This window comes from Calidris pugnax, unplaced genomic scaffold, assembly GCF_001431845.1.
Source record: "Calidris pugnax isolate Ruff unplaced genomic scaffold, ASM143184v1 scaffold18, whole genome shotgun sequence".
Taxonomy (NCBI): domain Eukaryota; kingdom Metazoa; phylum Chordata; class Aves; order Charadriiformes; family Scolopacidae; genus Calidris; species Calidris pugnax.
In genome coordinates this window covers 1,161,974-1,188,026 of record NW_015090812.1, presented here as the reverse complement: position 1 = coordinate 1,188,026, position 26,053 = coordinate 1,161,974, and the positions used below count along the sequence as shown (strand labels likewise).

The 26,053-nt window shown below is 43.7% G+C and overlaps 1 protein-coding gene across 3 annotated transcripts in view; it reads left to right on the top strand.

The window, feature by feature from the left end:
* The window catches only part of NFIA (nuclear factor I/A), a 363,025-nt gene that overhangs the window by 258,422 nt on the left and 78,550 nt on the right, over nt 1-26,053 (top strand). For all 3 annotated transcript variants that reach the window (XM_014939240.1, XM_014939239.1, XM_014939238.1), the window contains exons 4-5: nt 15,134-15,208; nt 25,176-25,293. In XM_014939240.1, coding sequence (XP_014794726.1) covers nt 15,134-15,208; nt 25,176-25,293 — 193 coding nt within the window. The remainder of the gene's footprint in view (nt 1-15,133; nt 15,209-25,175; nt 25,294-26,053) is intronic.

Below are 26,053 nucleotides of genomic sequence, written 5' to 3'. Positions count from 1 at the left end.
TCTTTCTTCTTACATAGCTTGTAACGCTCGCTCACAGAGAATCTAGACCTCTGTCCCTCTTATTTTTCTATTTCTGTTCCTTACTCTTAAAATCGTATCTGTAACAGAAGGCTCTTTGACAGCTGCATCCCCATCTGAAAACCTGCTGGTGTTTGAGGGTTGTCCCCACCTGACCAGCTTTGCAGTGCGGACCACCTGCAATTTTCCCACATGTTATACCTCAAAAGTCCTTAAAAATCAGGGAACTCGCTTTCAGGAAATTTCCAGTAGCAGAATGCGGAGAGCTAAGCCGTGTCCCCCACACTCTACAGAGGGGAGCCAATTTTATCGTACAGCAGAGCATGCCATAGCTTGAGCTGCGGGAGGAAGGGAAGAGGTGAGAAGCAGGAGAGGATGGGCAGCAGCTTGATGGACTCTGAGATAGCTGTGGTTTTGAGGCAGGAGGGGAACCCCACAGATTTTTGTGAGGGAAAGCTCAGAGCAGCGGTATGGTTGTGACCCACAGCTCAATTTAAAGCAATAATAAACGGGTCTGGAAAGGATATGACAGTGAGTAAAACACTGAGGAATCAGGCACCCCAGTATTAGTGAATCCAAATTTTTGTTTCTCATGGCCATGAAGGATGTCTTTGCAATAGGACAGGGAGCCGTCCACTGTTAGAAGGAGAGAGAAGTAAAGATCATCCCGTGTACAATATAAATGTAAGTTGTTATTACTACTATTGCTATGTCAGCCGTAAACTGTTCCCACGAGAACAGAGATGCAACATCATTGAAAAAGAATGTCTTACTGTGAAATGGGCAGCAGAAACACTGTGGCATTATCTGCCAGGTAATGAATTTACCTTGGTGACAGACCATTATTCCCTCCTGCAAATGAACCAGAGGAAGGACAGGAACACAAGGATAACTCAGCAATAGCTGAACTTTGCAATCTTCTGAATTAAAAAACAATAAAAAAATAAAATAAAAGTAGATACAAATGTAAGGATAAAGAAGCATGGCATCTAAGGAGAGATTGCCTTTGACAAGATATGGGTGAGGAAAGCAAATTTTCTTTTAGGTATATGGACTTCTTAGGCTTGGATTTCATCCCACCTAACATTAGGCATTAAAATGAGGCACCAGCTATGAACCTAAAGCCTTCAGTCTCCCTCTATAATCAGTGGAGATGCTGGGTCTTCTGGGAATTCATCTCTCTCTCTGTTGAACCTCAGGGAGGTTTAAAACTGAAGTGTTGCAGGTTAATGCTGTAATTGCTCAGGATCGAGATTCTGCTGCTGGGGGAAGTCACTCGTCCTTCTCCTGCTCATCCTGAAAAGCCAGAGTAGACAAAGAAAGAGTTTGCTGCAAGAGCAAAGGTGGATCTAGCACTGCACGGTGACTTGGTTGAATGATATCTTTGGGGTAGACGAGTAGACAGTGCCCACATGTACTTTCTTCCCTTTCTGTTTTTCTCTTGAATTCTGCAGAATGGGAGTTTCTTAGATAAATTATCACTTTAGAAAAGTGTTTATGTGCTCTGTGGAAGAATGTGTCTAGGGATGGGCATACTGGCAGAAAGAACTTCCTCCTCAACTCTTCCAGTGAAGTTTTGTTCTAAACTGCCCAACTGAAGCCAGTATTCAAAAGTAAAAATGTTCTGTTCCATTTCTTGTTTTCATTCTTTTATGCGCCTGGGGACTAAACTGCTGTGAAAAAGAGCCCATTCTCACAGGATCTCTTGCCTAATTTTGCAGACAAGAGAGGTTCAGCTATTCCAATTACGATGAGATAAGAATCTGAAATGTTGGGATCACATCCATCCTGAGTTGAACTCTGAGTCTTCCAAAATCCATCCATCATTATTTTTTCCTTTATTTCTGTATTTCAGCAATGCAAGCAAAGAGGGAATAGTGAAAAAATAGGTGTTTATGCATGCAAACCATAATGGACGGGTTTCTTTTTTACCTGACTTGCTTTAGTTTAAGGTAAAGGTCCGTGTGAGTGGAATTCCTTCTCCATTTTCATTCTTTCTGCCTGCTCCACTGCTGCTCATCACCAAAGGTCTGCCTTTCATGTAAAGTCAGACACAGTACAAAGTCTCATCATTTATAAGCAGAGCGCTGTTAGAACAAGCCTGGTGGCTGTCACAGGGCAGGTGAACCAGGCTGGTAAGCACGGTCCAGACTTGAAGGCCTAGCTCCTGTGGTATCTTCAGATTGTCCCATATACATGCAGATAGGGAATTTGACATAAGGACTCCACCCCACTGCCACATTTCTGCATCCCTGTGTACCACACAAGACTGGGGAGGAGTAAGAGGGTTTAGAGAGGCAAGCCTTCTGCCATGAGAAGAGGACTGCATAGCCTCAGCTGACCAATCCAGCATCTAGCAACAGATTCATCTTAGGTCCTCACCTCTATACCAGGCCTGTGTCTAAGTTGCTGAAGGCGGCCTCCTGGGGCGAGACATCCCACCATTGTCAGCTCAGGTCCTTGAGGCACCTCCCCTGGAACCACCATGTCTGCCACACATGGGATGAGCACATGAAATTAGATAAGGACTAAGAAGGTCCCTCTCTGCCCCTTCTGTTTACCTTGTTAATCTTGAATCCCTCACAATACACTCACAATTAGTGAACTTGGAGGCCCTCTTTGGGCTACAGTCTGAGCAGATTACACAGAAAAAATAAATTTGGTCTGTGTTCTGGCCTGACCTTGGCCTGAACCTGAGAAAGTGAATGCCCCTATCACACCCACATGTGTCTGTAGAAGTACAGTAAACACAAACGGGGGTCACTGGCCCTCTCTGTCGTACAGTCCCAGGCCAGGAGTCTAGAGTTTTGGGCTGTCCGCCCAAGTACTTGTTAATAAATGTCCATTCTTAGTCTGTAAAAGAATGTAGACAGGGCATCCTGCCCTACAAAACACAAACTTAGAATAAAATAGAAAGAGTCTCAGTCATCGTGCAGAGCTCTGCTGCTGGTCTTCACATCCAGCAGTCTCTTCCCACTGGATTTATGCTGCTAGTTTGGGACTTGGCTGGGGAAATTATCCACTAATACACTGTGGGTTCTCCACCGCTGGCTGGAAGCGTAGCTGCCTGCCTAACCCCAAGTGCACCAGTCCTTGGGAATTCTGTTGATAAGTCTGTGGTGCTTCCTCCTCAATACTTGGAGGAGGCAGAGACCTGGCAGAGCCTGGACTATGAGGCAGGAGAGTCTGGATCACCCACTGGGGGCTGTGTTGCTTCTAGGGGTGTGCAGTACTTTGCCTGTTCATCTTCACACCCTCAGTGGAGTCAGTCACAGGTAGATGAGGGGGTGACATGTTCCTTGTGGAGACTCATCGGAGCCTTTGCTAGTCATTCTACCCTTTTGTTCTTTTCTGGAGACGTCCTACGTAACTCAGGTAAAGTTGATGCAGAACTTGGTGGCCAGTTATGGATTCTATGCTCAGTGGAGGCACTTTGTTCTCTGCCAGCAGGCAATAAGGACAACCCCTTCAGTTCCCAGCCCTCAGTATGCAGTGCCTTCATGGAGAGGGTGACACAGACTGCTGTCTCGACAGGAGTTGCAAGCCCAGACTTGTTGGGCACATGGTGTTTGCCTACAGTGGCCTAATCTGCATCTGTAAGCAGCAAGTTTGGTGCTCTAGGTCTTGTGCAAGCTTGACATGTCCCTAGACAAGCATTACTGTGCTTGCCGACCCATCCCTTTCTGTCTTCTTTGCCACCATCAAAGCTTTATTCCAGAGCACCTTGGTACCCTGCTCTCTAAGTTGAGACTCTGAGTTGAGTCAGAGACCCTGACTCCAAGGTGAGCTCATGAGCTCCTGGAGAAAAGCTCATGAGGTTCCCCTCACCTTCCATGCAGGGATCTCTCAGGCTGGCCCCAACTGAACTTCATGAGCCTGGTAATGTGGATAGTCAAGGACAGACTGTACCTGTGTTGTCATGCCGTGACTAGTAGAAAGTCTCTTCCCTCCTCGGCCACAAGGACAGCTAACATGTAAACCTAGTGGAAGTCAGCCTTCTTGGGACTAAAAGTTGTCAAAGTTCAGAGATTATCATTCTGTACAAAGAGCAGGGCAACAGCCTTCTGGGGAGAAAACTCCAATACAATGGAAAGGGCAGTAGGTAAATAGAGTAACATGATTTGCATGGGGTTTATTGTGAATTAAAGTTTGCTCACTGGTGGTGTCAGCAGAGAAGGTGTGAGAAGCAACTCTGAAGGGAGAGGAAAGCCTGTGGGGAAAGGTGGAGCTGGCTGATCCTTGTGACTTAGCTCCCATGCCCAGCATCCTTATTTTTGTGTCGCATTTATACTATCTAATCTTCAGCAGATATTTCCACAGCTTCCATTATCGTGGTGTCCAGCCGCAGTCATTTAAAAGCGCCTTGGTGTGAAGAGAGAGGGGTGCCAGGAAGGGAGGATGAGAGGAAACAGCTGATGAAGTCGCCAGGGTTTGAGTCCATATCACCCAGCAAAGCTGGGCAGGAAAGCTGGCTGCCCTCGCCTGACCCTGGCCTCGCTGGCTTCTCCTGGGTGCTGGGCTTTTCTAGAGAATTCTGCTCTGAATGCATGGATTATTCCTATAACTGTAAACTAACATGTAAATTAAAAACAAAACAAAACAAAAAACACACTAGCACCTCTTTTTATAGCTCCCTAATTCTGTGTCCACAGGTCTTCTGACTCCCTCGGTTCAGCTCCGAGCGTGTCTGCAGAGTAACCTTGGAGGGTACACTTAGCTACCACCAGCCGAGGGAGGGTTTTATAGACCCTAAAATAATTACAGCATCACTGAGTCTAGTTGTATAATTTCTTGGCAATATACTAATTAAAACTAGATATTTACATACAACGTTTATTTAAACTTAAGACTTATTTAAAAGAACCTGCAGACTTATAATAACTATATATCATGGCTTTATTGAGGACAGTGTTTTTCATGCAGATTGAATTCTCGAGTGCTGTTATTAACATAAATGAGCCCACGGCTTTATGTTCAGGACTGAATACTTCCAGGGCATCTGAATCATCCTGGTATTTCATTTCACCATCTAAAATTATGTTTAAAATACTACATTTTTAAAACTTGCTATATTATGGCAATTAGACATCGCTCTGTGTTTACTAGGAGCAGAGAGTCCAGCAGAGCTGAGTGTTTCATGTGATGAATAGTGTTGGGAGCTCAAAGAAAAGTCAGATGCGTGTCGACACTTATCAAAGCTGTTCTGCTGCTCAGAATGACTGTTCGTGATACTTGTTTCATGATAAACTTCCTCAGAACATGATGTTACTGGAAAAAAAAAAAGATCCACTCTGAGAAATACGCAGGTGACACAGTTGAGTCAGCAGCTTGCAACAGTGACACAGGCTTACGTTTATAAAAATCCCCACTGAACTTTTGTCTTCTGCCTGCGTGCATCATCGCCTTGAAATCTGTCGCCACAAAAGTGTCCCGTTTCTTGTGTTCACTTGGTAGCTGTTTAAACTAACACAAATCCTCCCACCACCCCGATGAAGAGGTAGATTCCTGGGCTTGAAAGGTCTCAATAGTCACAAAATTTTTCTCTTTCTTAAGTAATTCACCGTACGAATGTTAGTATCTCTACTGACCACTGACACCTCTGGGGAAACGATCAACATGGGAAAATAACAGACGACTGTGGAAACCAGAAAATCCTACCTCCTGTATGAGAAGGTTTAATTATTGAAGTTGCAAGCGTTTCCCCGTGCACAAGCATCTCAGCATTCATAGGTGGAAAGTACCTCATGCTGTGTTTGAAATATCAACTGGATTTAAAAGAAGGCTTTGTGCTTCACCATGGACCTTTCTTAGCCTCCTGCAGATGGTCCCTATTGCTGAAAAGAGACATGACTTGTGAGACGGGGAGACCTCCATGCCGTTTTTTTTCGTGCTGCTCTAATCCTGCTTTACACCCATAAAGGACTTCAGTCCTTAAGCCTTTACCCTCTTTCTCCTAAATATTAAAATTATTTTCCTGACTGTCATACCGTATTAAAGCAGAATGAAAATGGGTTTAACAATTGCTGGCATGGGGCTTCTGTACAGCATGTGTGTCACAAATCATGTCACTTTTCAGCAATAGGGCTGCTGCCAGCGGGAGGCTCAGAAATGCTCATGTTAATCAAAAATTTTAATTTCAAATCAAATTGACAGTTTACACATGGTGAGAAATGCTTCTCACCATGTGATATTTCAGTATGCTACACTGGGCAAAATGGGTGCACTTTCCTGTTAAGAATTTTGACTGCAGTATCTGCAAATTTATGGGTTTCAGTGTATTGGGTATGGTGAGTAGTTGATCTAAGGGAGCCCCTTGGAGAATAGGAGACAGAAGGGTTTTCATGCAGCCTGGCACTGGTGAGCCGCTGTTGGCACATGCTGCTGGAGAAATGACAGGTATTCAATAAACATCACTATGGTTAAGAGGAAGATTTAAAGGAGGGAGGGGCTGCAGTGCTATAAACAGGATTTGAAACAAATGTGCCTATTTCAGTCCGTGATTAGTCTGAATACCTAAGTATTCCACACCAGTTTTTAAATATCCTTACATTTATTTTCACACTGATGTTCTTCGCACAGCATCAACAATAATATTTATGGCATTAATACTGTAGCTAAATTCTGATTTGAAGTTGTGTAAACCCAAGTAAACTCTACGTGTACCGAGGCACTTTGCCCCCGTGTGAAGGCCAGAACGTGGCTACAAGTCATGCTTGCAGCATGAAGCCCCAGCACCGGCTCCTACAAGCTCTTACTTCTGCCAGCAGCTTTCTAGAAGTCCATGGACAAAATTCAGGAGGCAGAATTTGAGTTGGTATTTGATGAGGAGTAAGAGGAGCAAGGACAGTTGATGGAACGTGTACGATCAGCCCCAGATAAACGAGTTGGAGAAACGGATGTTTTCAGGCTGTACCAGATAGATGATGCTGACATCAAAAAATGACCAGCTGAAAAGAAATTATCCGTACATTATTCTTTATAGGAGGTTTTTTTCAGCTCTTTTGGGGGGAGGTTGGGGTTAATGTGATGCCTACCTCATGACATTGGAGCCTTCATTTCACAAAGACCTTGTAGGGGGGGAAGGAACAAGGTTGGCAGTACCCACCTCCCCGTATCTATCTCCCCCTCCAGTGCCCCTACTTGTCATTCTCCTGCAAGGGTGAGAGGGTGGGTGGGTGCCCCGTTGCTGGCAGCCCAGGGAGCACCCTGCTGTCAGCATCCCCGGGAGGCTGAGGGAAACTGGGTGGTTTTTCTGGGCTCGTTAGGACATTGAATCATGCTTTGAACTGCGCAGCCCAACTGGCAATATCACCGCAGACCTCGGAGATCACAGCTCTCATTGCTCTTGTAACCAGGGTTGATATGAAAATATGAAGATAAATAACTCCTTCATGTTATTATTTTCAGGGAGGCAGGCTTTTCTTTTTATTACTCTTTTTATTGTTGGATGCCATAAATATTCCAGAATGATTATCCCGGGGTAGATTTCATCTCGTTTACTTCGAAAGGCTTTTGAGGAGCGCATTATTTTTATAAGCCGCCAAATAAGTACGACCATTTATAATGATTTTTCTTCTTTTCTTTAATATTTGCTTTTTGGATTGAGGACCTGAAACAGAAATATGCTAATTTAAGACATCTGTTGTTTTTCAAGCTATAGGCCCCTATCGATATTAATGCGGTTAGCTTATTTGTCGAATTCGGTATGTGGTAGAGAGGGACATTCTTAATTTTTATCATTATATCAAAAAACTATATTTAACTGATTTCTCATGCACATGAGTACCAAAAAGTACTCTACAATGTTAAGAGTCATCAGAAATAAAAAACCACACCAGAGATCATAGATCTTGGAATGGTTTCCATTGCACAAGGTCCTTAACATGAACTTGAAGGGTTTTCAATGTTTCAAGAAGACCTTTGTCTTCAAGAGAAAGCAACTGTCCTTGTGCCCTCCACTTGGACAAAACCTGACATGATTGATTCCGATCTATGATCGGTTCATTAACGGTAATAAGTTGCCATTAATTCCACTATCTCTGCACTTAAATACCAAATGAGCTGAGAGCTGAAGCTGCTGTGGATACATGCAGGATCTGACTGTTGGTGACACAGACAGCGTGATACCACCTTTGCTCTGGTCCACATTTATTAATTTGCGACCCAGACTCTGGAGCACAATATGTCACATATTGATATAATAATTAGGCATTATTATTATTAGAGCTTATTAAATGCCGTGAGTATGAAAGGCGACGCGCAGCGAGGCGTGACATGTATTTCTGTTCCGATTCACCTCTGGAGAACACCCGTGGTGGTGAGTTGGGTGGATTCCCTGGTGAAGGCGTGAGAGTCCTTTCTCCGAGCCACCTCCCAGCACCTTCAGATGTTGATTCCCGATATCTGCCTGGCGGTATCTACCTGGGATATACAAACCACATGGAAATGGAGCTGAACTTGAGCGCTGATACCAGAAGTGCCCCCAGGAAAACTAGCAGTGCTTCACAATTTTACTGCCTGCTACACACTGACATTTTCTTAGCTAAAAAACCAAAAAAGGCAAATCGTTTACTGATGGTTTTTGCATATTGTGAAGGGTTAACAAAACTTTCATTATCACACTCTATTAAGCCAGGACCAGGAAACAATTTCTAATCAACACTCAGATCTGGGCAGGGATTGTGCAGTCTTTTGTAGGAGGCCTCAGATCTGTGTTCTCTATTCTCACATGCTCACTTCCAGCTGTTGTCATTGAAATCCCACATAATCTCCCCGGGTCAAAGGGCAGTCATCCATGACTGCCGCTGTTAGGAGGTTATGCTGATTTCTGTTGTCAAATATTGGCCCTTTTCTCTTTCAATCACTCCCATTCTACTTTTTTTAACAAGAAAGATCCAGCCTAGAATTGTATTACATGACTTTAAAGTCTTAAAAGTGTTCCTCTATTGTACTAACACGACATGCCCTGGACGGTCTAATCCATCCTGCTATGGGCCACAAAGAAAGTTCTAGTGCTCCTTAAAACCTCAGCCAAAGGCAGGTAGATGAGCCGGAGAGAATAACGGCGTATGTGACATGTGGCCCAGCAGTTATTTCATAAGAAAATGTGTAATTTGTCCAAGGTGAGCTATAGCTGTGGCATTAAAATTAAATTGGAAATAACAAGCTGAAATAGAAGTGGAAGCATTTGTCAGGGAACAAGAGAGGTTTCTGTATCACCTTTGAAGTAATAATATCTTGCTTAACTCTTCAATAAAAAGTCCATGAATTAAAAATGTGGTATAATTTACCATTAAAGGTTTATCACTTACAAATTTGAGGAATGCGTTTTGTACAAAGCAATTAAAATGAGGCCGTTGTGCCAGCTCCGGAGGTCAGTATTTTGGGTCTGTTGATAAATGCAGGTTTCCTTACAGTTACATGCAATATCCAGGCCTGGGGGTGCTCCCTCGTGCTGTCTCCCATCCGAACGGGAGAACATTCACTCGGACAGACTCTTGGGGCTGGGATAGATGGTCTCTTTGATCTCGGTTTGGCCCTATGCTTTCCATTTCCAGCACAGGGTGGTGACCAAGCATCTCTTGGTGATCTTCATTTCTGTTGTCATGGGAAGGGTGAGCCGGTACAAATGTTTGGGCAGGGGCTGGTCTCAGCCCAGGGTGCTCCCCCCGGCCACCCACACTTGCCCTGGAGTTGGACACTTCCCAGAAGAGAGATGCAGCAATAGAGGTCCCACCACGGGACCACGGTGCCTGCAGGATCCTGGGTCTGTGCAGAGGGAGGTGTTTCTGGAAGGGAATGCAGTCATGGGGCTGCCGTGGCTGTGTCGGCCCAGGCTTAATAAATTCACTCTCCAATTAAGCAGAGTGTAAATGTTATGAAGGTTTTGACCAAAGCAGGCGTACTCTGTCCTTTCATTTTTGCTGGAGAACGCAGATTAGGACTAATTGTATGACTCCCATCCTCCTCAGCCAGTGCAGCCGTGGAAAAGCTAATCTTTTGGGAGTCCTCGGGGTGATCCGGGTTCCCTCTGATAACATCCCCTCTCTCAAGGCCTGCATGTGCTGTGTGATACAGACATTAATTTTCTAATCAATATTATTGCTCCACATTGTTTGTGAAACATGGGATTATCTAGATAGAGGATAAACCCAAAAGGAATCAAGTTGCACTTTGAGCAGAGAGGGCTTTTCTTTTAATCAGGCATTTGGTTAAGATAATAGGCTTGAGACCCTAATTGATTATTACTATTTTAAGGTTTTAAGATGGCTATGTATAGTGAGATGCTGAACATGAAAAAGGCTTTAGAAATGGCTTCAGTGCTGGTTTGGGGGACTTGTGTATTTTCAAAACACTGGAAAGGAATCAAAGCTCTTTCTCCAAAGCTTAATACATTGTCACTCGGACTGTAGTGGAAGAGAAATAACTGGACTTGGAGTTTTTCATCTTCAAAGGAGTAATTCCTTCCCATTTTTATTTAAGCCTGGATTTCAGGAAACCAGCTGTATCTCTGTTTAGAAAATACCTTGTATATTTATGGTGCAATCTAACTATTTTATAAGAAAAATAATACTGTTGGATTACACAAGGAAGCCTGCTAATTAAAGAACAATAATACCTTGAGCACCTTGAAAACATCTTCTGATATTCAATTAAGGAACAATAACCCGATGAACTTTAACCTATAGACCATATTCAGACTTTCTACATAAAAGTAATTGCATCAGTCATGATTTTCTCAAGCTACAACACAAGCTCTTGATTGGTAGCTCAACGTCTGAGACTCCCTTTTACAGCATTAATTGGGAAAGCAGACAATACTCTCCCTGTAAACTAGATTTTAGGACGAAGGTTAGTTGCCTTTGTACACGTTTACTCATTGAAATAGGAATGTTTGCTTAATAATTCAAAACAAATAGCATTAGACAACAAGTCCTAATCCTGATTTCTCCTCTGCCAGTGTAAATTAGGAGAAAATTAGGTGAAACTTTATTTGATCAGTGTAGAAAGACTTGTTTAAAACTTCTATGAGATCAGAATTAGGCTCCAGCAATTCAAGCCTTTTCTTCTGGCTTCTTTACTGGGATCTAAAAGAAGAATATGTAAATTGCATTATGAATTTTCTCCCCAATTAAAGTAGTCATCGAGTTATAGAATGATGTTTTTCATGTGGTAGTTTTTACGATGGTGCTGCATAGAGATTGTATGCTATACCAAACCTGTGATTGGATAATAGCATATTATTTATTAGTTAGTATGCTGATTTGCTTTGTTCAATTTGGTCTTATTAGCCTAAGGTTTTTTTCCCCCTTGGGGGGAAAACAATCGTCCTCACGAGCCGAAGTGAAGTCTTGTATGATGAGCTAACTCCTAGCTGGACCTAGGCTTGGATTGTAGGCAATGATTTAACAATATATTTAAATACCTGCTGAACTTTGTCAGCCCATCTTTATTTGGCAGGGCAAATAAGCATGTGCTTTAATCAAGCATGTGATTAAAATTAAGCACGTGCTCTAACTGCTTTGCTGAGTCAGGGCCTGCCTTGGTTAGCCAGGTGTCTTAATTTATACCCGGGATTTCAGTGAATGAGCTCTGTTAGGTTTTTTTATTAAGTGAGTAAAAATTCTCTCATCCTCATTTTGAACACCTGCTTTACTACCAAAATGTGACTGTCACACAAAGCTGCGGAGATAACCTGATCGTATACAGCAATTTCAATGTCCTATCTTTGGGACATTTAGCAAAAGTATCACAGTGCACATATTTCTGTAAAGTGCCGTATGAAAAGTAAATCTTGCAAGCTTTCAAGATGTTTAATCATCTTTTCAGAAAAGGAGCTCGTTAATGCTAACATCTGCATATGTAATTGCTTGACTTTACCTATTTTTTTCTCATTCAGAATTAAGTGGAACAGCCAAATTGATATATTTTTGCATTTTGACCCCTGTTAATAGGGGCAAAATGTTTACTTTGCATATTTTGTCAATCCTGCTATTTCCCAGTCATTCCTGTTTTACATATCTAGCTGCTTAGTCCTCTTTCTCTCATTTTCTTGTTGCACGGTTAGCACAGCTCAGCAAAAGCTACAGTCTTAGGCCTGGATTTTGCAATCTGAACCATCCAGGCAAACCTTTAAACTTTTATGGGGTTCTCCTGAGCTGCGAATTCGCAGAGCAGACGTGCATCGAAATGAGTTCAAGATACAACTCAAAGCCAAGGGCATCGCTTTTGTGGGTATCCAGATATTAGTAATGATTGGCGAGACGAGCCCCCGATTTCCTAATGTTTATAAGTAAATAGAAAATTGGAGAATTGTGAAATTCACCTTTCATTTGTGAAATGTTTATTTTCGGTATTGAAGGGTGAAAATCTAATCACTCTCATTGCTTAATGATTGCTGTTACATGTCCACGCGTAAGAAACGTTCCTGCAGAAATAAGTGCTCATTTCATGTATATCCAGCAAAATAAGAGTCATGACATTAGCAGGCCCAAGCTACTCAACTTTCCTCATGCCCTACAGGACACTGAGAGCTAGAATGTACTTAGAACCATTGCATGGTGCTTTCCTTTCTGGTTTATCTGTGTTATCTAGGTTAAGGTAACACATTTAGCCGTGCGACCATCATGTTTTATTGGATGATTACAAAAGGCTCTAGACGTTCCCTTTAAAAAACTCAGCCAAATGTCCTACCGTTGCCACAATTCATTTTTTACTTCCATATTTAAATTTCGCCTTCACTCTTAGTGCAGTAGGAACCTGCCGGGGAGATGCAGGTGGACATGGCCACCAGAGCAGAGCCAGTATGGCGTGCGGTGAAAAACCAACACGTGGCAGATGTTGGTAGCATCGCTGAGTGAGCTTCTGGAAGTTGCTCAGATGCTGCCATGATGAGCACAGTATGAGGAGTTACATGGCATGGACTGGCTTCCCTGCGAAGGGCTCTGCGGAGTAGTAAGCGCCCTGGCCCTGGGCCAGCAAGGCACTTAAGCATATGCTTAATTTTAGGCACATGAGTGGTTTCAGTGAAGACCTAAGAGAATTATTTTTAATTCACAGATCATTTAATTCAATAGGCAGGTCTGCTGCAGCATATGAAAAGTAGATCTTCGTATTAAAAATATTCAGGAAATTGTCAACGAACAAGCGTTGTGTGTGGCCAGCAACCATTTCTAAAAAGCAGAACGATGTAGTCATCACCTTTATTATGGTAAAATATAAAGCAGATGAGGCAAAAGCATTTACAATTATCTGAGAGCTATTTCTAAGTTGAAAATAAGGAAAAATAAAAGCTCGTAAGAACATTTTTTCATTTGAAGTAGAGAAAAATTTATTCTCTTGATGTAAATAAAAACCTTGTTTGCAGATTGAGGAATTTGTTTGTGTTGAATTTCAGCATCAATTTCAATATTTTATAGTACATTTATCTACAGCTGGAGCATGACAGATTTGTGTATATTTATATGTTTGTGTACATAATACATATGTATACACACATACACAAGGATGCCCAAAGATATACATATACACAGTTTGAAAACTCATCATTATTGCTGAAGTATAAAAACATGCCTGATGTAGAAACTTGTTTCAAGTCTGTTAGTTTAGCGACTGCCTCTATCTGGCACAGTAGGATCCGCACAGAAACAGGGAGGTTCTTCTGTGCAGGAGCAGAATTTGCTGAGGACTTGGCTGGCACTGAAGGGCTGACCTTCCTCCAGATCTCTCCCAAACCTCACACCTTCCCTGACGTGTCACCCTCCGTAGTCCTGCACAAGGTGTATTTCTTTTACTTCCCATTCTGCAGGCAGAAATGGCAATGGGATACGTTGGGCTTTTTAAAAGACCCCAAAAGAAAGAGGAGAGAAGACATAGGCAGCTCCCATTATTCCTATTGCTGTGGTCACTGTAGGAGGGTGCACAGGTACTGGCAGGATGAGCGCAGGGTTCGGTAGGATATACTGAACGTAGGGGAATTGTACTGAATCTGACAAACAATTAACAACGGAGCAGATGGTGCCTCTGCAAAACATTCAATAATATATGTGTGCGTGCGCTGGAATCAGTGACTCTAAGTAGGACAACCTAAAAAGGTATGCCACTTATCCTGTGGACAAGGAGGACTTTACAGTTCTTTTAATAATCTCTTTATCCTGAGATTTCTCCTTTGACCCTGATTTCAAAAGCAGGAGGTCAGTGTGGCCGACTAACCGCAGACCTCTAATTGAAGTCCAGATAGGTCCTGCCTTGAACTGCCGTACCCCGCTCCCCACACTTACCCTGGGTCGCAGCCCAAAAGCTGCTCCTTTTGTAATTGATCATACCCGTGAAAATTAAATGAACATTTGGTGGTAGGCATGTTTTCAGAGAAGAAGGAAAATACTGTTATGTAAAGTGTAATAACATTTTGATACCAAGTGTGGAGGCATTCCTTGCACAAGGGAGGCGAGTGTGGAAGCGTATGCCCTGGTTCCTAAACACAGTCCGAAGCTCAAAGTTAATGCTTCTCTTATGCAGAGATTTATTTTTCTTTTTGAAAGGTAGTTTTAAATCTTAGGGATTTTTTTGGGGGGTGGGGGGGAGGGGAAAAGGCATTAATTTAATTTTTTAACCCACTGCTATTTAAGCTTTCCCCAGTGTAACCTTAGAAAATGAAGAGTACATTTTTAAATCTTGTTTTGTTTGAATGAATGGGTAGATAATCCTGATCAGATGTTTCTTTAGAGAATAATATTTAAAACGATTATGGAACTTAGCTGTCCTGTCTGTTTCCTAGGTATAGTATTTTCATTTCAATTGTGAAGTCATTAGGGGTCATCCAAGGTAACCGTTTATTAAAATAGTCCTCTTTTGTTTCAGATTTCCTGTTGAGATGCTTTAACATGTAAAAATCTTCCCGCTGATGTGTCATGTTAGCTTTCCTAACCTCTAGATAGAAACCACAAAGCAGCCTACATAGCTGTATGACTAGTTACCCACCTACATAAACAATAATTACTGCTAAGTGGGAAATTAGATGTCACATTTTAAGTCTAAATGAAAGTAAAGTATTTGAGAATACTGTCATTAAATGCTTAAAGTTAATCGCAGTTCTCTCCCTCTGTTTGTTTTGTAGGACATTTGGGCTTCCAGGACAGTTTTGTCACATCAGGTGTTTTCAGTGTGACTGAGCTAGTAAGAGTCTCACAAAGTAAGTATCATTTTGTGGCCAGTTTATGTGGTTTCAGTAATCCCAATATTTTTTCTTTGATTCTTATGTTCCTTCCCCAGTTCAGAAACAATGTGTGGAAAATTGAGTGTCCCCGCCTCTCGCCAGTGGACAGTGCTTATGGGCCACATCTTTTCATGTGGGAAAATAAAATAGCATTATTTTTAAAAATAAATTTAAAAAATGTTTGATTCTGCAAACTTGCACGTGCAAGTCGATGAGCTCGCCCAGTACCCAGCTGAAAATGGGCAGACTCTGTATCAGAGTGCAGATAAATGCCTACAAAGATCACTTTATCCAGTGGAACCCTGGCAGGATGCGAGGACTGTGTTTTAACCAGATCTCTAGAAATCCCATGATCTGTGCCCATAAGCCTGAACGTTTTCTTAATGCCACTTTTGCATGTTGTGTTCATCCCTGCCATGTGTACATGTGTTTGTACACCTGCAAATTAATGAACTCATTAATAACGCCAACAACTGTACCAACTTCAGGTCTGATAATCTCAGTTGTGCGGAGGCGTACATCTTGACTTCGCAAGGTGTGCGTTTTCCATTAACTGTATGGAATTCTGGCTTCTAGAAGGATTTGTTTTTTGACCTTTAAAGAATGCTAATGCCCCCAGCATGAATGACACACTGCAGCCTGATCATTACAGGCTTGTCAATACTCACTAACAACAGTGAATTAAGAGTACCTGTCACCACCCTGTTCCATTGATCAGAGGTGCATTGATTGTATTTTGCTGTGACATAATCCAGATAGTCCAAGGAGGGTGTATGGACACTGTCTTGCAGAGACACCACTGGTAAACCAGGATCCCCAGTCCTTTGGGGATCTTCTCTGGAGCTTGTGTAGAGCTGTGCAGTAACATCACATTGTCACCAATTACCACTGCTCCAGGTGAACCACTCACCTACTGCCCTTTTAAAACCTTAGGACTCATAAACAATCTCTTCAGCACAGCCAGTGATAAAAAATGCTTCTCCTCCTAGATAGCAGGAATATTTGTTTATGTATTGGCTCTGAGCATGTAGTTTGAGTCCTTCTGAGGCTGGAGTCTAACTGGCACAAACCTAGCAGAGAATCTGTGGTTTTGAGTCAGAACACAGGGTTTCTGTAAGGATTTCTCCTGTTTTATTTCCTCTTTTGGAAAGACTTGCACAGGCTAGTAAATCAGCTTTATATTCAAAAAGAGGATGCTACAAGGAAAGCATGGCAAGTGGGAGATACAGGAATGTTGTATCTGCTGCAGTTATATCTGCTGCAGAGGGAGACAGAGGGAGAAAAAGTTTAAGGCAGACAACATGGGGAGTTGGACTAGATGATCTCTATGGTCCCTTCCAACTCTAAAATTCAGTGAAAATTCAGTGAAATTTCTCCTGAGTCTTCTTCCCTGACAACTGGTGGGAATTTGTCCGAGAAGGACAAAGTTAAGAGGGCTTAGAAGTCAGGAGGAGCTACCGAGCGCTCGGCACGTTTGCAAATCACTTCACTTACTGAAGTGCTTAAATGGGGCCTTTGACTTCTGCTTTACTGTGCTGTGTGCTCTAACTTACTGGTACCTGCAGCATGGTGGGCAAAACCCACGTTATCGCCAGTCTTTGAACATCTCCATGCTATGTCACTTTATTTCAGTGTGACAGCGTGAGGCTTTTGAAGCCCAAAGGGTTCGCCCTCCCCCTCTGCAAGGCATCCCACTTCACCACAATCTTATCTTCACTGTAGGAGCCCTACACAGCAGAACTGCCTCTGGACTCTGTCAGCCGTGCTTCATGTGGGCACAGGACAGAGCTGCTAGAAAAGTCCCCCCCGTGCAGGACTGCAGCCTCCACAGCCCCCGTCTCAGCCTCCCCGAGAGCTTGGCATTGACCTCAGCAGCTCCACGTTTCATGTCTATTAATCTTCCATCATGTTTTATTGTAACTAAAGTATTGTGTATCAGAAATCCCAGTATTTGGTATGTTTTGCAAACTATGAACTGTGGCCAAGATGTTCCCTCTGCTTGCCACAGAAATGCTCCACCTCCAAGGGCAGGGCACCTGCACATGAGAAGAGCAGGACAGGCATGAACTTTATCGGAAATCAGAAAGGAGGTGTTGGTGGGCAAAGTAAAAAGGTTGAGCTTTTATCTGTTCCAGACACAGGGGTTTGCACTCTTTTTCATGAGCTCTTTAATAATCCTGGGAGGTCAGGACCTCAGTTTTATATCCTGTCTACAAGCCAGCACCTCTACCAAAAATAGTGTCCCCAAAGCATATTGGGATATCACTTCAGAACTGACTCAGAGGGAAGAGTGCCAGCAACTTATTTAGCTACACTGCTTTTGATAGCACCCTGGATTTTCCTTGGAGATGCCCCAGACATGTACTGACCAGCTGTAACCTTGTTTACTTTGCGAGGTCTGAGAAGCCCACAGCCTGACATGCCGTGGCTACCCAGTAGGATATGTTTAGTGGAGAGTCTAGCAACAAATCCCCAGTGAAGTCAGTATGAATTTGCATGCTAATATTAAAAGAATTATTTAACATAACAGAGCAAATAAGTAATTGCTGCATATTTGCCTAAATTGGCAGTCAAGGTCTTTTAAAGAGTGTGCTCTTCAACATAACCCTTGCTGGGTTGTCTACGTGTTCCGGCGTCTTGATTTGAGACCAGTCCATGGGTTACTGTTGTCCCGGGGAGCTCAGCTTGTGAACAGCCATCATCCAGACTCACCGGCAGCAATTAACAGCCTGTAGCTTGAGTAATCAAAATGTCCTCAGTCCATTCTCTTGGTTTTGCTTCCTAAAAAGTCCTTGCTCCTTCAGAAGCCTCCATGGCTGGGGAAGGACCAAACCTATCCATACCGGGCCCTCACGTTCAGTCTCTTCCTGAGTGTGCTCTGTGTTGGCTTTACAAAGAGGTATCATCTTCTTTCCATGCTTGCTTTTGATAATGTGATGATAGAAATAAGGGATTTCCCACAGTTTTAACTGGCCTGTGGCTTGCTGCTGTTATCTAAAGTTACTCTTATGAAATATTGTTGGTAGCAATTACATGCAGGTTTATTTAGCAAAGTTCCCAGAGGTCCACATGACAAGGAGTCTCAAGTAATAGGCAGTTGTCTCCGTCATGCAAATTTGGGGAATGAATTAATCAAGCGAAAGGTCAGCTGTTACCATTATCTGTCTTCCCTATCAGTGCTGATCATCACAGTTTCTGTGAGCTATTGAACAAGTCTAGACTGTTTTGGTAACAGAAACTTGCTTTCTTCAGTCCCATAGATGCAGATTTTCTTTCGAAATGCTACCCAGCCACCGAATCTTGCAGAGCCTAGTAAAACAGAGAAAGCCGATCATCTGAAAAACAGACAGTTCCCTCTCTGCCCCATCTGATGTGGATGTTGCAGACCAGGCTGTCACTTCTCCTACACGATTAGCAGGCAGAGGGTGTGAGGTCCTCTCTAAGTGGTGTCTGTCACCCCAGATACTGGGGAGACCCCTTCGGATAACAGCGACTTCACCCCTCCATCTCTAGAGAGGTTTGGGCTGACAACAAAAAAGCTCAGAAGCAGAAGCATTGGAGAGGTACAAGTTTTGCCAACTGACAGCCAGCTGTTGGCGAAGCAAAACCTTCTCCCTCTCTACCCTTGTTTGGAAAACGTTCTGCTCGCTGTGTGCAGCTATCTGCAGGGCACCAGAGGATACCCTCTGTGGTGCCTTGGCTTGTGGTGCCAAGTCTGCAGTCCCCTTCGTTTGGCAGAGGCTTGGGGAGGCCATGGCAGGCTGGAGCAGGGAGAGAGGGATGGAGAACACTGTTCCCCTCTTGGCTTTGAGGCAGCACCACGTGCTCTTGTGCAGAGAGCTGCTGGGAAGATCTCCTCCCTTGGAGGTCCTTCAAGCAGCCAGATAAACTGCACTGCCCAGGATGTGAGGAAAGATTTAGGATTTATGAACATTGGCAAGAGCCAAATCAAACATATTTGTTTTGTGCTGTGTTATTTGTCAAAATGACATCATTCTTCATGCTGATAAACAAGGGAATTCTGACTGCGCCCTGGACTCAGAATGCCAAGCTTTGAGTTTGAGGATGTTAGCTGTGTGCAGGAAGGAGCAGTACGGAGCAAGTGGGGTGACTTCTGATCCTTCTCATGAGCCAGTGAAACCACAAGCACACAAGCAGATGGGCAGTTGCTTACCCCTCCTGTATAAACACAGGAGTGGTCCAGCTAATTATCCCTGAGACAGTTACACTAATTCCACAGGTAAGAAGAGGTGCTTGTGTGGATGAGACGTTTTGAAAAGCTTGGGATGCTGCAGCACGGAGGCTGCCAGGCTTGGCTAGTGGCTGCTTTAGCCATGGGGCCATCCTTCCCTTAAGGACAAGTGCTAGAAATTAAAGTAATCTCCACCTCTCCAGGCACGGAGCATGGGTGCGACGGAGCAAACCCAGCTTCCTCACACATCCAGTGGCCAGGTACAGCCAAAAACAAACTGCAGGGCAAGTCTTGCCAGCCCCAGCACTTACTGGTTGCCTGTGGCGAGGCGTGGGGTGCCCCAGCTCCTGCCATGGGTCTGGGGAGGATGCTGCTGCCTTCCTGCAGCCCGGGAGAGGAGAAGAGGGTCTCCTCCACACAGGGCCCATGTGTGAGAGACGGGGTATAATAAAACAGGTCTCTCTTAACAGCAGCCTGTATGTTTTCTGCTATACTAAGCATTACAGTAGTGAAGGTAGTTAAAGTCAGCAGCATGAAAATTAACATTTAAAAAGATACTCTATATTCCTTAGCAAAGCACCGCTATCCCAAACACACTGTTTGGGCTTGGGTATGAGAGGAAGAAAAAAAAAGATTATAATAAAAAATAGACTGCAGGCATAGAGTGAACAGTTGCCGTGACCTTGCCTTTTGTATGCCATTACACAATTCAATGGCAGTCCACTCAAACCTTGCTCTCGATCAATATCCTATTAAAGCAGCACAAAAAGTCTCTATAAACTTAGTGGTTAGCTATGTTTATAAATGGAACTCAGCATAATTAGATGGTCAATAGCAGGCTGTACTTGTAATTTTAAAATGAACATCACACATTTCATATCTGTTGTATTGGGCAAAACCTCTTTGAATCTAAAGATACAGTGTGTAGGAAACAAAAGCCTTGCAAAAAAAAAAAAAAAACCAACCAACCCACCCAGCTGCCCTTTCCTCTCGGCAGCGGCAGCGCTGCTGTGTGTTCCCCTTTGTTTATGGAGTCACAACACAGGAAAAAGTTTATTAGTCAAATGTCATGTTTCTCCCATTTAACCTTAAACACATTATCACTTCGCTGTGGTGTTACACGCGTAATGATCTCAGTCACATCCCAGCCCCTTTGTAAAAATAAATACATAAAAATGGGGAAAAAAAAAAAAAAGAGAAACTAAATATTAACTTGACTAAAAGAGAGCGCCGTATTGCAAGGAAGACAAATGCCAGCCTGGCTGGTTTTATTTAGTGGGTTTCCTGTTCTTAATTCAATAAATTTTTCAAAATAAATATTCCAATTGGGTTAAGTCAGAGGGCTTTTTGTTAATTTCTCTGTTATTTTTCTTGACGTTTGGGGTGAAGAGCTGAGCTCACAAGCTGGCAGGGGAGGGAGCAGGCTGGCAGCAGGGGCGATGCTGACCCCCGTCCCGGCGAGCAGCTCAGCCCCAGTGCTTGAGCAGAGGCGCCCACCTTCCTCCTCCTCCTTTTGGGCAAACTAGCTCCTTCTGCTCCTCAGAGCAAGCAAAACATGTTCTGGATTTTTTTATTTTTTTTTTGTGGTGCCAGCAGCTGAAATGGGAGCTGAAGCTGGCATCGGTTTGTTGCTGAGAAAGCCTGTGGGCTGGGCGTGAGGGGAAGAGGGGTCCTTCCTCCTCGCCCCCCGCCAGCTCGGAGCCCTGCCTCAGATGACATCCCCATGCGGGCACGGAGGTGGAGACTATTGTTTTGACTCGCAACTGCAGTTTCTGTCATCCTTTCCTGTTTGGGAGATGGTCCCGAGCTATCAGAAGGTCACTTTTGCTGCAGAGCATTTCTTAGGGGGTGGGAAATGGCATTTTTTCAGTGTCGTTGCCTGGGGTTTCTGCAGGCTGCAGCCTGTGGCAGCCGGCTGTGCTGGAGGGGACCTTCCCAACCATGACGCCACGGCTTCGTCTGGGGCCAGAGCATCTTCCCGGTGTAGGAAAGTTGTGTCGTGGATTGTCAGATGCTGCAGTGAAGAGGTTTGATTTAGACAGAGTTTTGCCACAGTTTGCACCACTTTGATCCCTTTGCTTACTCTCCAGAGCTACAGCCTTTGCAGGGAATCACAGAATGACAGAATCTTCTAGGTTGGAAGGGACCTTAAAGATCATCTTGTCCAACCGTCAACCTAACTGACAAAAATAGACACCCACACAACAAACAAGGAGCATCATCACTAAACCATACCTCCCAGCACCTTCCCATTAGCTTTCTGGGCCCATGCGAGGTGGACATTCCACCATGGCAGTGTGAGAAGGCATTTGGAACAGGCTTGGATGTCTCCTGGCTGGGCTAGCTGCAGCATGCCCACTCTGGTTGCTGGCTGCACTGGAAAACACACGAGAAGAAGCAGATGCCAGGCAGCAAGCTCCAAAGCCCAGTGTGGGAGGTGCGAGGTACCCCTCAGCTCCACCAAGGCTGAAGCAGAGACAGAAAACACACACAGCTTCAACCAAATTCCAGCCAGGAAGAGGAAGCGACCTTCCGCCATGCGGATGAAAAACATTAACCTCCTCCCAACAGTCTCCGAGTGGGCTCTGCAGTCTGCTCATGGCTGTGTTTTAGGGTAGGAAATGGAGTAGATGTGAACAAAGGTAGAAATACCCTTTGGTGAAAGACAGGTACCAAATATGTGCCCGTCAGGAAGGCAGGAGAAGGGATTTCAGAATAGCTTAGCCCTGTGCGGTGTTTGCCACAGGTCTTGAGCTGGTTGTGGCAGGACCTTGGCTCCTTGCTCCTCCTTATAGCGGCCTTCCAGTACCTAAAGGGGGCTACAGGAGAGATGGGGAGGGACTCTTGATCAGGGAGTGGAGCGATAGGACGAGGGGCAATGGTTTTAAACTGGAAGATGAGAGTTTTAGATTAGATATTAGGAAGAAATTCTTTCTTGTTAGGGTGGTGATAGCCTGCAACAGGTTGACTAGAGAAGCTATGGCTGCCCCATCCCTGGAGGGGTTCAAGGCCAGGTTGGACAGGGCTTTGAGCAACCTGGTCTAGTGGGAAGTGTTCCTCCTCATGGCACAGGGGTGGGAGTCAAAGATCTTTAAGATCCCTTCCAATTCAAACCATTCTGTGATTCTGTGATTCTAAGGGCTGCCAAGGGGTTTCAGGCACTGGCCACCCTGGGCCAGCCAGGCATCATAACCTCTGCTGCTTAGATCTGCTGGTCTACATCAGAGGTGGGTTTCATTCTTTAACGTTCAGGTTGTAAACAGGCTCTTGAGCGTGGCAACGTGGTTCAACCTGTAACAAACACAGCATCCTTCGTGTTTGCTGCCCAGGCGGAAATTTCTATGCGATTAGCCCTTTCTGCTTTGTGCTGAGTTAACACAGCGTTAGCAGTACGTTGTTCCTACCCCACCCCTGCTCCGGAGATACATTTTCATTTTCCTATAGGGCCAATTCAAGAGTTGGAACAGAAATGTCCAGGTTTTGGGGAAAGAACGATAAACAGAGCGGGGGTGAGTGAAAGAAGAGAAGCGTTATCTACATACCAGTTTTTCTTCCATATCTTTTTGGAATAAAACTGTTTCATAAATCTTGCAATGCCTAGGAAATTCATCGTGCCTCAGAAAAAAAAAAACAAAACCAAAAAAAAAACCATGGTGCTTTAATTTAGTGCTTGCCTTTTTATGTTCCTGTTTGGAAAATAGTATGCTTAACCTGAAAGTTAGGCTTTGGTAGGTAGAGGGTGCAGAGGAATTGATCAGCAAAGGGTTTGCAGAGCACAAATCTGTTTGGCAAGGAAGTTGCTGAAAACTGTGGAGTAGATGCTGCAGAGAGTACCTTTATGATTGATTTCCATTCAAGTCAGACTGACTGCAGTGTGGTCATTTTTCTAACCCATAACTGCTCACACTGCAGCAGTCTGCTATCTGCAGGGTGTCTGAATTATAGCAGTCCATGTCCGTGTTACCTTTTACACAAATTACTTACACCGGTTTCTTTTTCCATGCAAATTCATCAGTTTTACAGCCTCTTGTAGCTGCTGTCAGGAAACTGTTGCAGAAAGCACAAATTGATAAAAGGAGTTAATTTTACGATGCTTAATTTTTCTTTCTTTCTGTTAACACACCCTCTCATATACCCAGTGTGCAGGAAGTGTATGATAGTTAAGAGAAGATAACAAAGGGTTTGAGTGTTCTTGTCATAAATTACTTCCCAACTTCATTCCTTTTAATGACCATTCCAGATTTTCTCAAGTTTTAATGGCGTTGTGTATTTTCCGTCCCATGCTTTTAAAAGTCCGTGGCTCTCCAGGCTGTTCCCTTTCTGTCTCAATGACGTTCTTAAAGAGATCCTTGCCAAACAACAACTAATTGTCTTGTGGGGATGATGAGGCAGCTGCAAAGCTACATTATTCCTCTGTCAAATCTGACATCGTGAGCTCCTTAAGACTTGGGGTGAAATACTGGCCCCATTACACTCAATGGCAGCACTCCCAGAAGCCTGCGTTTCAGCCCCAGACGTGTTTGCTGGGTGATAGGAGCTGCCCTGTCTTCATTTCCTCACTCCTGCCCCATCGGAGGGAAAGATTTTTTCGTGTTTGAAAATGGGCCAGATTCTCAGACCGAAGATTAAACTTGGCTCCGCGTCCTTGCGTGGCACCGAAGCTGCTTCTCCTCTGTGGCTGTGAATCGGGGCTCTCAGACAATACAGCCCAGGCCAGGCTGGTGCATTTTATTGTGCAGCACGTCCTTTTTCAGACCTCTCTGAAACGGGAGAGAAAATCATGATCTGTAATTGCCAGCTCCCAAACTTGCATTGTCCTGTAAATAGCACTGGAGCAGCGACAGTGGATGTGGAATGATATGCCTTATGGTGGCTTTTTTGTTGTGAAATGCATTATCTGTTGACTTTAATGTTAACCTGCTCCATTCCTTTTTGTGTTCCTGGAAGGATACGGCACACAGAGTTCATAGCCTTGTGCCTGCAAACTTCAGAGTGTGTAGGAATTCATAATGTTTTAATGTAAAAGCAAGGCTCTGGGACAGGGAAATTTAAGGTATTCACATCCCTTACAATAAAACTTAGGTGCTGGGTAAGGTAGTGGGAGGGGAACGGTGGAAGCAAACTGCTGGGTGAAAGTTTCTCAGAATCATATGTCTCTAGCTCTGATTTTGCTGGAGGAGAGGCCAGAGGAAAACTCAGATGCTCGCAGGCAGAAAAGAACTGAGGCTTCTCATCTGCTCTTGTGCTTTCTCCAAGGAGCACTTGTAACCTCTGTGCTTCTGGATGTGCATCACGTCTGTACTAAAGGTCCTGCGGTGTGTGTTTCCCTGCCTGTACTGCTTATAGATTATGCCAGGCACACTACAGGGATGGTGCAGCCTATTTGTAACTCTGCCAGTAAATGCAATGTTGTCCTAAAAATGGAAGCAACAAGTTTCATTAAATATTAGAAGGATATTAAGGCAGTGCTTAAAGGAACTCTTCCCATCATTGTTTAATTTTCCAGAAAAAAAAAAAAGAATGCCTTTGAAGGAATGTAAGAAAGAGTCTATGGCATTGAACATTGTATTCTTGATAAAATTTACATCTTGATTGCAATGCCAGTTACCATTAGCATTTCCTAATTTCCACGTCCCACCTGTTCTCATCGTGAAACTAAACACACTCATGAGGAAGAAGAAAGTGATTTTGAAGTGCAATTCATGCCTTATTCACATGACTTACCGACTGCAATCTCTTTTGTTTCCCCAGCACCGATAGCTGCAGGAACAGGCCCTAATTTCTCCCTCTCAGATTTGGAAAGTTCTTCATACTACAGCATGAGCCCAGGAGCGATGAGGAGGTCTTTACCTAGCACATCCTCTACCAGGTAATTTAATCTCTGCCTAATACCAAGTTACTTGGAAACCCAGGCCAGCATCATTACTCATCTGGGAAAGTAACCATTAAATTCTTTGACAAGCTGTTTGGGGGCCTCAAGATGTGGAGCTGTTTCAGATTCACAGAGCTGAATGTTGAACTGGGTTGCTGTTAAAGTTCTTTTTAGACATACAAGCTTCGAAGAAAAACTGCTGCAGTGATTTGTATAACTTTTAGCTTGTTTCTCAGTGTACCAGGAGAAGTTTCACAGGAATTGTTGGAGTTTCACTTATGGCAGAAGAGAATTGACATGTGCCACTTTGTCTTAGCAGGAAAGTCTTAAGATAGACATATATGCATTCTTTATCATTAAACAAGTGTTACCTGTGAGACTAATATAATTTTAGGACCTTGGCCTAGAATGCATTCTGCTTCTGATGTAGCCCTTAGAAATTTATATTCTAAATTTCTAGACTCAGCCTTTAGAAAACTGACTTGTTAATGCAGATGACAACACAGACTGATTTTGGCTTAGATGCTAGCTATCAAACAAGGATACGTTTTATTTTTTACCTTGCACTTTAACCATCCATGAGATTAGATTTATAAACAAGCCCAGTCACTCTAGTAGTCTTGAACACTATTAAGGAACCAGATTGATTTTTTTTTTCCCCCACAGCCAAAATAGATCACTTATTTCAAAGACATGACAAGAAAGTCTAACTTCAGCGCAGGGTTCTTTCACGGTTTTATCTCAGTCTGCAGTGCCA